Source organism: Miniopterus natalensis, chromosome 11 (assembly GCF_054644295.1).
Source record: "Miniopterus natalensis isolate mMinNat1 chromosome 11, mMinNat1.hap1, whole genome shotgun sequence".
Lineage (NCBI taxonomy): Eukaryota > Metazoa > Chordata > Mammalia > Chiroptera > Miniopteridae > Miniopterus > Miniopterus natalensis.
Window position 1 is genome coordinate 40,155,209 of NC_142091.1, and position 12,657 is coordinate 40,167,865.

General features: G+C 44.3%; 2 protein-coding genes across 2 annotated transcripts in view; one reads left to right on the forward strand and one right to left on the reverse strand.

The window, feature by feature from the left end:
* LOC107541142 (anaphase-promoting complex subunit 15) overlaps positions 1–12,657 on the forward strand; it is a 56,747-nt gene that overhangs the window by 30,697 nt on the left and 13,393 nt on the right. The gene's annotated exons all lie outside the window — the stretch shown is intronic.
* On the reverse strand, positions 82–3,712 carry LOC107541157 (folate receptor gamma). The gene is made up of 4 exons (XM_016218155.2): positions 3,545–3,712; positions 721–909; positions 457–592; positions 82–314 (listed from the first exon to the last, which is right to left on the reverse strand). The coding sequence occupies exons 1-4, from the start codon at positions 3,710–3,712 to the stop codon at positions 82–84; spliced, it is 726 nt and encodes a 241-aa protein (XP_016073641.2).

Here is a 12,657-nt window from a genome sequence, read left to right on the forward strand (position 1 = left end):
GGTGGGGGTGTCGTGGTATCTGAAGGTAAAAGGAACTCAGCTGAGCAGCAGGAGCATTAGGGCCAGGCCAAGCAGGAGAGTTTAGGCCCCACGGAGCTCAGCCGCATTCATGGCCTCAGCATAGAACCTCACCACCTCCTCATTGGGGTTGCCCTTGGCAGGGTCAAACCACATCTGGATACAGCGGCCACTCCCTCGGCTGTAGTTGCTGACTTTGAAGGAGTGACTCCAGATTTCGTTGCACAGAGCAGCAGGCGTGGGGAAATAGAAATGAAAGGGGTGGCAGGCAGCCTTCTCTGGGCACTGGTTAGACCCTGTAGGAGGAGGGAAGGCCTTTAGCCACTGGCCCAGAACTCTCTCTGGTTCCGCCAGCCTCACAGCTCTATCCCCCTATATGCCCGTCACACACCCCCAGCCCCCCGGATCCCTCTGTCCCCGCCCCTGCCCAGCTCTCACCTGACGTCCAGTTCCAGCCCCTGTGCCAGTTGCTCTTGCAGGTGTGGGAGGTGCGGCAGTCTTCCCACCAGCTCTCACAGTCCTCTCTGCACAGGGGCACGTTCAGGATCCGCTCTTTGCGCCAGCTCTGGTTCACCTGGGGGCCGTCAGAAGGGGGAAAGGACTCAGGCTCAGGGCTCTCAGCCGCCCAGCCCTGAATAGCCCCAGAGCTGCAGGAGCAGCGCGAGGAGATGTCCGGGGAGCAGGCATGGGAGGAACTCGCACCTCCTGGATCCAGGGCCCCAGGTTGGGGGAGCACTCATACAGGCAGGTGTCCTGGATGAAGTGGCGCTTGCAGGCGGGTTTCATCGGGCCGCAGTGGTTCCAGTTGAATCTGTACAAGTAGGAAACATCCTTATGGGCTTCCTGGCTGGTGTTGACAGAGCAGCAGGCGTTCTCTTTCCAGAGACTGCACTGGGTGGGGAAGACACAAGGCTAAGTTCTTCTGCCAACACAGCCATCTCCTCCCTTTTCTGGCCCCTCTCTCCTAGTAGATCATCCAGAAGAACACTCAGTTGCAAAGGTGCCTCTATGTCTGGCCCTTGAGGAGCCCCCATTTGGGGTAAAGGCAATTATAACATTGGATTTTAGCAGAGAATAACACAAAGGATGTGGGCAACCTGGGGGAACACTTTCTGAGTGAGCAAGTATTATTTGTATGGCTCTAAATAGTTCACAAACTTATTTCACATTGTTCAAGTTACTTTTATTACTCATTTTGCATCCAGCCAATACTAACTTAGTGCTTGTTGTATATCAGGCACAAAGCTAGGTGCAGGGAATACTACAGCGAGCAAAACAGATCAAATCTCTTCTCTCATGTCATCATGGTTTTCCCTTGGGCCAGGGGAAGACAAAGACCATTGTCGGCCTAGAAAACTGCAGGTGCAAAGTTCCTGAGGATTTTGTGCTTTATCCTCAACAATCCAGTGAAAACATTATTCCAGTTTTTACAGAGCATAAGTAAGCTGAACCCCTGGTAAATGGTTGGGTTCAGATTCAGGACAGGGTTGGGTTCAGATTCAGGACAGGGTGGGCAGGAGCCCTGTTCCACGTTGTGGTGAGAGGTGGAGGTGAAGTGGGCTGGTCCCGCTGTCCTGGGGTCTGGAACCCCAGGCTAGGGACCTTCAGAAAGGTTTTGAAAGCAGTGGGGAACAGAGGGGCAATAGTCAGCACATAGGCCTGAACGCGGGCCTGACTAAATGTGGGAGGCTATCCTAGAGAGGAAATTCAAGACAGGTAAGGTGGTAGAAGTGATGGAGGTTTCTCTTTAGAAATCACTCTAGGCTAGGCCTCAAGAGCTGAGCGATCATGGACCAATTGCTTCAACTCTCTGAGATGAACTCTAGTACCCAGGGTCAAGCAAGAGGGGAGATGCTATTGTTCTGGGCACTCGGAAGAAACTAAGGAAATTCCGTGAGGGTGAGGCCAAACCTACTGCTTTCCAACTACCTAGCCCGCACCTAGTGAGGCTTACACAGACCCTGCTTCCAGGACTCCTAACTTCCTCAGATGCCCCAACTCTTGGTCACTCTGCAAGACTACATGCACCTCATCCCTGACTTACCAGCTGAGGTCAGTGGTTTCCGCCTCCAAAAGGGTTAATTAATGTAATGAAAAGCATTTCATAGCCCAATGTAGGGGTTCAACACAAATAGCCACTCCTGTATAGCCCATGTCCCTCAGAATTACAATCATCTGTCTCCCTCAGAGGCCTGTGTCTGCACTACTTCTTGGCAAAGAGGAAGTACTCCAGAGGGTCCTTTTTTTTAAATATATCTTTATTGACTTCAGAGAGAGGGAAGGAGAAGGAGAGAGAGAGATAGAAACATCAATGATGAGAGAGTTATTGATCGAGCCCGCAGCCTGGGCATGTGCCCTGACCGGGAATCGAACCCCGATCGCCTGGATCCTAGGTCGACGCTCAACCGCTGAGCCACGCCCGGCCGGGCCAGAGGGTTCTTAAAAGTACCCTTTGGAACTTAAAAAGTTCTAAATATGATGTGGTGGATATAGACTTCTGGTTGGGGAAGATGAAGTAGCTCTGGAGATGGATGGTGTGATGGTTGCACAATGTCAATGTATTAACGACACGGAACTACACATTTAGAAATGCTTAATATGGCAAATTTCATGTCATGTGTCTTTTACCACACACACACACACACGAAACAGTGAAATGTTGGAAATGACTCAGGAGTCATGGGGCTGCTGGGCTTCCTTCTCTTCACTTCAAGCCCCAGGAGTCTTTCCCTGAGAACGTCCCCAGCCCTCCGGCAACATGACACCTTGCAGGGTGCAGAGGAGGAAACCAGAAGCCGTGAAATACTGGCATCCTGCACGAGCCTGGAGTTCAAGCTCATGTTTCCTGAACTACTTCCTTATCTAGGAAAGGAGGACCCTGGTCTCATGTCTCCTTTTCTGTGGGCTCTGCCACCGCTTGTGCTGTCACCCTTTGACCTGTGTACATGCTGTGCTCTTCTAGGCTGCCCCTTCCTGCTTTGTCTTCCTGGAAAACTCTTACTCTCTTCCAAGGCCAAGGACACCTGATTTGTCCCAGTCTCTTTGGAACCTAATGGGGGTGGGGACCTGGCCTGTTTGTATATATTTGCTTCAGAGTGACTGTGAGAGACCGGTCTCCCCTTCTACCTTACCTCTGAGTCTGTGGGCTGGCCCATAACTAAGGCTGGGACAGTCACTGCCTGTCTCTCTCCTAGCCCCCGCTAATGATTAGCCTCTCAATTTCCACATGTATCTGTGCCCTCTCTGGGCCAATTTCCTCATTTGGATAAGTAACGACCACCATCCACCTACCAAGTAGGCCCTTTGGGCATATTTATTGATAAGATGTGAGGAAGGCACCTGGCCCATAGTGAGTCCCCCCATGTAGATTTGGTAGCCCCCTGGGGGAGACCCTCAAAATCACCTTAGCCACACCCCTGCTTCCATCAACCACCTCAAAGTTGATCTTCCTGTCACCCTGCTTCTTCCTATTCTACCTTTTCTGTGATATTCCTGTTCCCCACCCTAGATCCCACTCCATCCTTACCTGGCCATAAAGCTTGTCCTCGGGGCCTGGCTTTTTCTTGTGGTACTTGGCATCCATGCAGACATTGAACAGATCCTTCCTGTCCTGTGGATTCCTAGGCTGAGCACCCCATGGACCAGTCACCAGAGCCAGAAGCAGCAACTGTGTGATCTTCCTGGCCATATCCATCTGTTCCTGACAGAAAGCCACAGTCAGAGATACACAAGACCCGAGAGGCAACAACCATAAGTCTCCTAGTAAGATTTTCTTTTCCCCCTCCCAAGACCAGATATTCTGCCCTCTCCACCCAGTTTACCCCACAGAGCAGCTGAGCCAACAGTGAGGGGCATGTAGAGGTCTGGGCCAGAAGACAAGAATTCCTCTCCCCACCCCAACCCTCGCCTGAGGGCACTTCAACACTAGCTTGCTCTGTGACCTTGGAGGAAGCCACCACCTCTTCTGGATTTCACCAGCCAGTATTTCATCCACAATGGAAAATCTTTGCCAGCTTGGCAAGTCCTTTTAAATCTGCTCAAGAGAAACACAAGACATGTCCTGCCAACGGGGATGGGGAGTGAAAGGAAGGGGCACCATCCAGCTTTAGCAGCCTAGAGGCATTTAGGCACCCAGAGATTGCCAGGGGGCAGACAGGGAAACTGTCCTGGGGCCAGGTGAAGGCCACTGAGTTGTTCAGTTATGTACGGTTCATGGCCTTGAAGCAAGTGCTATGGGAGTTGGGAGTGGGGTTGGGGGGCAATGTGGAGAGCTAGTGAGAGTGTGGGCCCAGACAGCCAGACCCCAGTTCCTCATGCATCAACAACCCTTCCTCCTACACAAGGGGGTCTTCAGAAGTTCCCAGGGCAGAGTGAGGCCTAGAGCTAGGAGAAGGCCAACAGATAAGGGGCTGAGGGTGCTGAGCCAGAGCAGTGGGCGATGGAGACACCAGAGGAAAGTCTGCAGAGAAATCAGCCTCCCAGGAGACCTGTGGGAGACCCAACCTTGCCTCCCACCCCCCATTCCCACTTTTCCTCTCCCACCTGCCCTTACCTCTTCCCTCAGCCCACCTGGGAAGGTAGAGTGGCTCCTCACCTCCTTTTCCCCTTTTATAAGCCCATTCTGACTGCTTGATCAGCCTCTCAGTCAGGGAAGGCAGGCAGGCTTTGTCTAGAAAATAGCTCAACTGCCTCACTAAGGGAGGGGCCAATTAAATAAATTATGGTACATCCACCCAAAGAGATTTAACCTGGTAAAAAAGAATGAGAAAGCTCTTGCTGCATGAATATGGAAAAATCTCTAAGTAGATTGTTAATTGAAAGAAGAAAGGTGCAGAAGGGTGGCAATAGAATGCAATTTTTGCTTGTGATAAAGGAGGAAGGAGTCATAGGATTGTGTACAATGTAAGCCCAGGATATTACCCTTTCTGTGATATTCCTGTTCCATATGTAACTATAGAGTGTTACTGATGGTATTATAAAATTAAACTTTTTATATCTTGAAAAAAAGAGGAGGAAGAATATATGTGTTTCCTTAAGAAAATTCTGGAAAGATACAAAATATTTCTTAAAGTGATTGCTTGGGCAGAGAGCACAGGTTTGGAATGAGATTTTCTTCTGTGAATCATTCTATGCAGTGTTTTTTGTGTTTTTTTCAATTACAGTTGACACTCAATATTATTTTGTATTAGTTTCAGGTGTACAGTATAGTGGCTAGACATTTATATAATTAATGAAGTGATCCCTCTGATAAGTCTAGTACCCACCTGGCACCATACATAGTTATTACCATATTATTGACTATATTCCTTGTACTTTATATCCCCACGACTATTTTGTAACTACCAATTTGTATATCTTAACCCCTTCACCTTTTTCACCCAGTCCCCAAACCCAACTCCTCTCTGGTAACCATCAGTCTTGTCTGTATTTATGAGTCTGTTTCTGTTTTTGTGTGGGTTTGTTGCTGTTGTTCTTTAGATACCACATGTAAGTGAAATCATATGGTTTTTGTCTTTCTGTGTCTGACTTACTTAGCATAATACCCTCTAGGTCCATCCATGTTGTAACAAATGGTAAGATTTCATTCTTTTTACGGTTGAGTAATATTCCATTGTATATATGTACTTGCTTCCATATCTTGGCTATTGTAAATAACAAAGCAATGAACATGGGGGTGCATATATTCTTTTGAATTAGTGTTTTAGTTTTGTTCAGATTCCAGTAGTGGAATCGCTTGGTCATAAGGCAGCTCCATTTTCAATCTTTTGAGGACCCTCCATATTGTTTTCCATAGTGGCTTCACCAGTCTGCATTCCCACTAATAGTGCACGAGGGCTCCCTTTTCTCCACCCCCTTGCCATCGCTTGTTGTTTGTGGATTCGTTGATGGTAGCCATTCTGACAGGTGTGAGGTGGTAGTTCATTATGGTTTTAATTTGCACTGTTCTGATGATTAGTGATGTTGAGCATCTTTTCATGTCTATTGGCCATCTGTATGTCCTCTTTGGAGAAGTGTCTATTCAGATCCTTTGCCCATTTTTAAATTAGGTTGTTTCTTGTGTGTGTGTGTGTGTGTGTGTGTGTGTGTGTGTGTGTGTGTGTGTGTGTGTGGTTTGAGTTCTTTATAAATTTTGGGTATTAACCCCTTATCAGATAGGTCATTGGAAAATATCTTCTTCCATTCAGTAGGTTGTCTTTTTGTTTTGTTGATGGTTTCCTTTGCTATGCAAAAAGTTTTTCATTTAATGTAGTCTTATTTGTTTATTTTTTCTTGTTTCCCTTGCTTGAGGAGATATATAAAAAACAAATATTATTAAGAGCAATGTCTGAGATTTTACTCCCTATATTTTCTTCTAGGAGATTTATGGTTTTGTTTTCAGTCTTACATTTAAGTCTTTAATCCATTTTTAGTTTATCCTTGTATATGGTATGGAAATGTTGTCTAGTTTTATTTTGTTTTTTGTTTTTTTGCATGTATCTATCCAATTTTCCCAACACCGTTTAATAAATAGACTGTCTGTCTTTATGCCATTGTATATTCTTGCCTCCTTTGTCATACAATAATTGACCATACAGGTGAATTAATACATTGATCTATGTGTCTGTTTTTATGCCAGTACCATGCTTTTTTGATTACTATAGCCTTGTAGTATAGTTTGATATCAGGTAGCATGATACCTCAAATTTTGTTCTTGCTTTCTCAGGATTGCCATGGCTATTTGGGGTCTTTTGTGGGTCCATCTAGATTTTAGAATTGTTTGTTCTAGTTCTGTGAAACATGCCATTGGTATTTTGATAGGGATTGCATTGAATCTATAGATTGCTTTGGGTAGTGTGGACATTTTAACAGTGTTGATTCTTTCTATCCTTGAGCATGGAATATGCTTCCATTTATTTGTATCTTCTTTAATTCCTTTCTTCATTGTCTTATAGTTTGCTGAATACAGGCCTTTTACTGCCTTGGTTAAATTTATTCCTAGGTAATTTTTTTTGTTGCAATTGTAAATGGGATTGTTTTCTTAATTTCTCTTTCTGATATTTTGATAATGGTATATAAAAGTGCGACCAATTTCTGAATATTTATTTTGTATCCTGTTACTTTACTGAATTCGTTTATTAGGTCTAGTAGTTTTTGTGGAATCTTTAGAATTATCTTTATAGTATTATTTCTTTTACAAATAATGACAGTTTTACTTCTTCATTTCCAATTCAGATATCTTTTTTCTTCTTGTCTGTGGCTAGGATTTACAATACTATGTTGAATAAAAGTGGTGAAAGTGGATACCCTTGTCTTGTTTCTAATCTTAAGGAAAATTCTTTTAGCTTTTCCCCATTGAACATGATATTAGCTGTGGATTTCTCATGTATGGCTTTTATTATGTTGAGGTATGTTCCCTCTATTCTCACTTTGCTGAGAGTTTTTATCATAAATGGATGCTGAATTTTGTCAAATACTTTTACTGCATCTGTTGATGTGATCATATGATTTTTTTTTTAATCCTCACTCAAGGACATGCTTAGAGAGAAGAGCGGGGAGAGAGAGAGGCATTGATGTGAGAGAGAAACATCGATCATTTGTCTTCCATACATGCCCTGACTGGGGATCAAACCTGCAACCCAGCTATGTGCCCTGACTGGCAATTGAACTGGCAACCTTTCGATGCACAGGACAACACTCAACCAACTGAGCCACTCTCGCCAGGCAGATGATCATATCACTTTTATCCTTCGTGTTGTTTATGTGGTTTATCACATTAATTGATTTCAGATATTGATCCAACCTTGCATAGTGTATGGTCTGTTTAATATATTGCTGAATTTGGTTTGATAATATTTTGTTGAGGATTTTAGCACCTATGATCATCAAGGATATTGGCCTATAATTTTCTTTTTTTGAATGTCTTTGTCTGATTTTGGAATCAGAGTAATGGACTCATAAAATGAGCTTGAGAGCTTTCCCTCTCTTGAATTTTTTGGGATATTTTGAAAAGAATAGGTGTTAATTCTTTTTTGATTGTTTGGTAAAATTCACCTGTGAAGCCATTCAATCCAGGACTTTTGATTTTGGGGAATTTTTTGCAATCTGTCTGTTCAGATTTTCTGATTCTCCTTGGTTTGGCCTGCCCACTGGCTTTGTAGGAAGAGATCTCAACAAGGTGACAATGGTGGTCATCCCTCCAGCCCTCAGCCCGAAGCCACACAACTCAATTTCTCCCTGTATGTCTCTGGCAGCCCCTGAGCTTGACCAGAACTTCTTGAGAGTTTTTAAAGAAAGACTGCTAAGCTGGCTTAGGCTGACTGCTTGCTGCCAAAATAGGCTCTGGCAGTGAGTGAGTTGGGTAGGACAGGGTCTCAGGGAGTGGTCAGGGTGGAATGAGTGGAGTTCATCAGGCTAATGCAGATTCAGATTCAGATTTTACCATGTGAGAGGACTACTAAACACAGGCAGAATGGCCACCGTCCCTCCAGTCCCCGCCCTGAAGCTGCACAATTCAGTTTCTCCCTTTGTGTCACTTGCACCCCCTGAGCTTGACCAGAACTCCTCAAAAGTTTTTTAAGAAAAACTGTAGCTCAACACTCTCCCTCTCCGGAGCACACCCACACCTTTCCTTTCCCCCTCTTCTTTTCCCAGGCAGGTTACCTTTGCCTTTCTCTCTCCTGAGCTCCAACGGCCCTTCTTTTGCTTCTGTAACTTGTTTCCTGAACCTACACAGCCCAGTTGGCTCACTTTAACTATCTCTGTAACTTTCTAAATACACTTTTTCTTATAATTTGAAAAAAACAACAATGCAAAAAACTGTAGCTGATGCCAAGGCTGGCAGCTTGCTGCTGAAAGTGCCTCGGGCAGTGCGGGAGTTGAGTAGGAGGGGGTCTGAGGAAGTCCTCAGGGTGGAGCAAGTGGAGTTCACCAGGCTGAAGCAGATTCATATTTGACCCTGTGGGAGGAGAGCTCAACACAGGAACAATGGCAGCCGTCTCTCCAGCCCTTGCCGCCATAAATCATACAACTCAGTTTCTCCCTGTCTGTCTCTGTTCCTCTGCCAGAGCCCAAGGTAAGTACCTGTAAGAGAGAGTCTGTGTGGTCTGTGTGTGGGCCTTTGAGAGGACACCTGTGTTTCCAGCAGCCTTCTGTCTCATCCAGAAAATGGAATCCCTGCTGATTTTCACAGCCAGATGTTTTGTGGGTTCCTTTTCCTGGCACTGCTCTAGGCTGGGGAGTGTAGCATGGGGCTGGGACCCCTAGCTCCTCAGGGGGGACATCTGCAGCTGAGACATCCCTCCCAATTCTCAACCACCACACATAGGTGTGGGACCACCCCTTTTTGCGTCTCTGTCCCTCTTACCAGTATCAACGTGGCTTCTTCTTTATATTCTTAGTTATAGGACTTCTGTTCAGCTAGTCTGCAGATGGTTCTCCAGGTTGATTGTTCTATAATTTAGTTGTAATGTTGATATGGTCATGGGAGGAGGCAAGCACAGCGTCCACCTACTCCACTATCTTGACATAAACTGAAACACAGGCTCTTTAACTTGGTCCCAACTTCAGGCAGAATGATGCAACATACATAGGCCACTACCTGAAAGCTTACGTGGCTTATAGGCTTGCACCTCCCTTTTTATATGATGTTTTGATTTTTAAATCATGTGAATGCATACTTTATTTAAATATTATATACATGTATATAAATATCCAGAATGTTAAATGGAAAAATAAGATACAGAGTGATGCACCTGATTTGTTACCACTTATGTAAATTTCAATAACGAGTGTATGCACAAGACAATGCTACATATCAGTTATGGATGCTATTCTCGTGTTTGCAAAAGCATAAACATGAGGCCACCAATAGTTTTAGTTCTTTGGGTAATTGCCAGAGAAATTCTATGCATTTACAAGTATTCTATGCATTTATACATATCCCACTTTTGTGCACAAATGATAGCATAATGTTCTATGCTTTGCTTTTTTAGGTAGTTTCACTGCACATTTATGCTTTTGACAAAAGAAACAAAAAACCTCATAAAGCCAAGTTATCCACCTCACACTTGAGTATTATTGTCACATCTGATAGCATAATCTTCAAATTACTTCTTTATGCCTTGAACTGTCTGAGATTAATTAAAATGTCCTCTATGGCAAAAACCCTTTCATTAATCATTATAAAAATAAGTTAAGAAAACAAAGTTTACTTTTTCAAGTTAAAAGTGCCTCATCCTTAGTCTTTATTTCTCAAATGTTATTACTGCACACAGTAAAATTGTTACTAAGCTAGGAAGACAAATGGTATCGCTCCTGTTTTGTTTTTGTTTTTTATAATGTATATTGATGTTTTTCCATTATGATTTTGGGAAAACCTCCAAATTCTGTCATTATTTACTCAGCTAGTAGAATGTCTCTCCTGGGGCAGGGTCTATGGTTTCAGTCTGTTCTCAGCACATGGCCCTGCCACAGGTAAGTCTAAGGGTACCAGGTCAGTATCTGGTTATGAGGTGCTCACCTTGCCCCATCCGCCTCCCCAGGGCTCCGTTACTGCTGAGCACTGACCATAGTCAGCAGCCCGCTGTCCTCCTTTCACTGTCCCAGCCTGTGATCATAACTATGCTGCTGGTCTTAGTATCTTCACTTCCTAAATAGGGTCAAGTATCCATCTTCCTACTCTCAGGAGTAGTTTGAGGGTGTATATGAAAATATTTTGTAGCCTACTAAATATTAATGTGCATGCACATTCTGGTTGTCAGATATTGAGAACTATTCTAGACCAATTAGAATAATGGACGCTCTGCTTACATTGCTTTGTCTAGTAACCCTCATAGTACACTGCAAGGCTGGCATTATTATTCTCAACATACAGATGAGGAAACTGAGGCTTTGGGAGTTAGGTGAATTCTCAAACAGCTAGAAAGTAGAGGAGTAGTGGGTTCAACCAAGTTGGCTTAACTGAAAAACCCATGCTTTTTTCACTGTAATACGATCTCCAGATACAAGGTCTTATTTTCCTACCCTACCTCCAGGAAATTTAGTTGAGAAACCACAACCTATGTTTACTTTTTAGAACAGCCTTCAGGGCTTATCTCCCCTGAAGCTTCCTGGACTGTACAATTTTATTTAGTTCTGCTAATATTTTCCTCAATAATGCAAATAAAGTAAATATGATATTTTAGAAACAAGAGTATCATCTTACCCCAGGCATACAAATCATACTTGACGCAAAAAGGAAGAACATAAGATTCCCTTTGCCTTTTTGAAAAAAGCCTAAGCAAAACCACATACCAATAAATATATAAAAGCCATCTATGCCTGGACCATTGATGAGAGCATGTCAGGAACCAAGGGTTATGATTAATCCAAACCTGTGCGATGGGGCGGGGAGGGGGCACCCCTTTCCCACATGTGGTGAGTTAAAGTAGGGAACAAATCTTTGACTATTGAGAAGTGAGGTCTATGTCTCCCCTTGAATGTGGACAGGCTCTGTGGCTGCTTTGACCAACAGAATATAGTAACAAGGGGCGCTCTGCAAGTTTCCAGCTCCGAGCCTTAAGGGGCTGTTATGGACTGAAGGTTTGTATCTCTCCAAAATTCATATGTTGAAACCCTACCCTGCCCCATGTGATGGTATTAGGAGGTGGGGCCTTGGGAGGTGATTAGGGTTAAATGAGGTGATTGGGATTAGTTGTGATTAGTGCCCTTATAAGAGTCGTGAGAGAGTTTGCTTTCTGTCTGCTCTCCACCAGTCAGGATACATCAAGAAGTCATCAGTCTGCAAAGGAAGAGGGTCCTCACTGAAATGACCATACTGGAACCCTGATCTTAGACTTCCAGCCTTCAGAACCATGAGAAATAAATTTCTGTTTAAGACCCCTAGTTTATGGTATTCTGTTATAGCCACCCAAACTGACTAAGACGGACAGTGGCAATGTCTATTTCCTGTATCTTGGAATACCAGCTCTTAGAGCCCTGGGCCACCATGTAAGAAGACTGATACCCTGCTGGAGATGCCCAGGGACTACCTAGAGAGGAGGGGGTCATAGCTGAGGCCAACCTTCCAGCAGTACCTGCCCTAGTGCCAAGCTGAGTAAAACCATCTTGGGTGCTCAAGACCAACTGGACACTAGCTGAATACCACCAAGTGACCCTAGTCACTGCTACATGGGGCAGAAGGATTATCCAGCTGAGTCTTGCCCAAATTCCGGGCTCACAAAAATCTTGAAATATAATAAGAGAGCTATTACTTTAAGCTGCTAAGTTTATTTGATTTTTCAACTTTGTATTTTAGAATAATCTTTGACTTACAGAAAAAATTGCAAAAGAAGTAAAGAGAGAGTTCCCGTATAGTTTTCATCCAGCTTCCTCAAATATTGATTGACATCTTAACCTATCCGAAGTACCGAAGGGGCTCAGGACAGGCCTCCCCAAGATGTGCTACTTTGGCACATGGATTATTTCGAGCTAAAAATACACCATTTGTGGCATATATGTGTATATATTAGGTGATGTGCTGTGAGAAAAAGAGAAGATGCCATGGAAGTGTGCAAGAAGAGCTAACTTGGTCTGAGGTCTCAGGGGGCCCTCTCTGAGACCTAAATAAAGGAGGGACAGCCCGGCCGGGCGTGGCTCAGTGGTTGAGCGTTGACCTAGGAT

Coding starts and splice junctions, on each gene's coding strand:
- LOC107541157 (XM_016218155.2), bottom strand. CDS start 3,712: ATGGATATGGCCAGGAAGATCACACAGTTGCTGCTTCTGGCTCTGGTG. Junction 593..720: donor TGGGGCCCTGGATCCAGGAG/GTGCGAGTTCCT, acceptor GACGGCCCCCAG/GTGAACCAGAGCTGGCGCAA. Junction 315..456: donor GGGCTGGAACTGGACGTCAG/GTGAGAGCTGGG, acceptor CTCCTCCTACAG/GGTCTAACCAGTGCCCAGAG.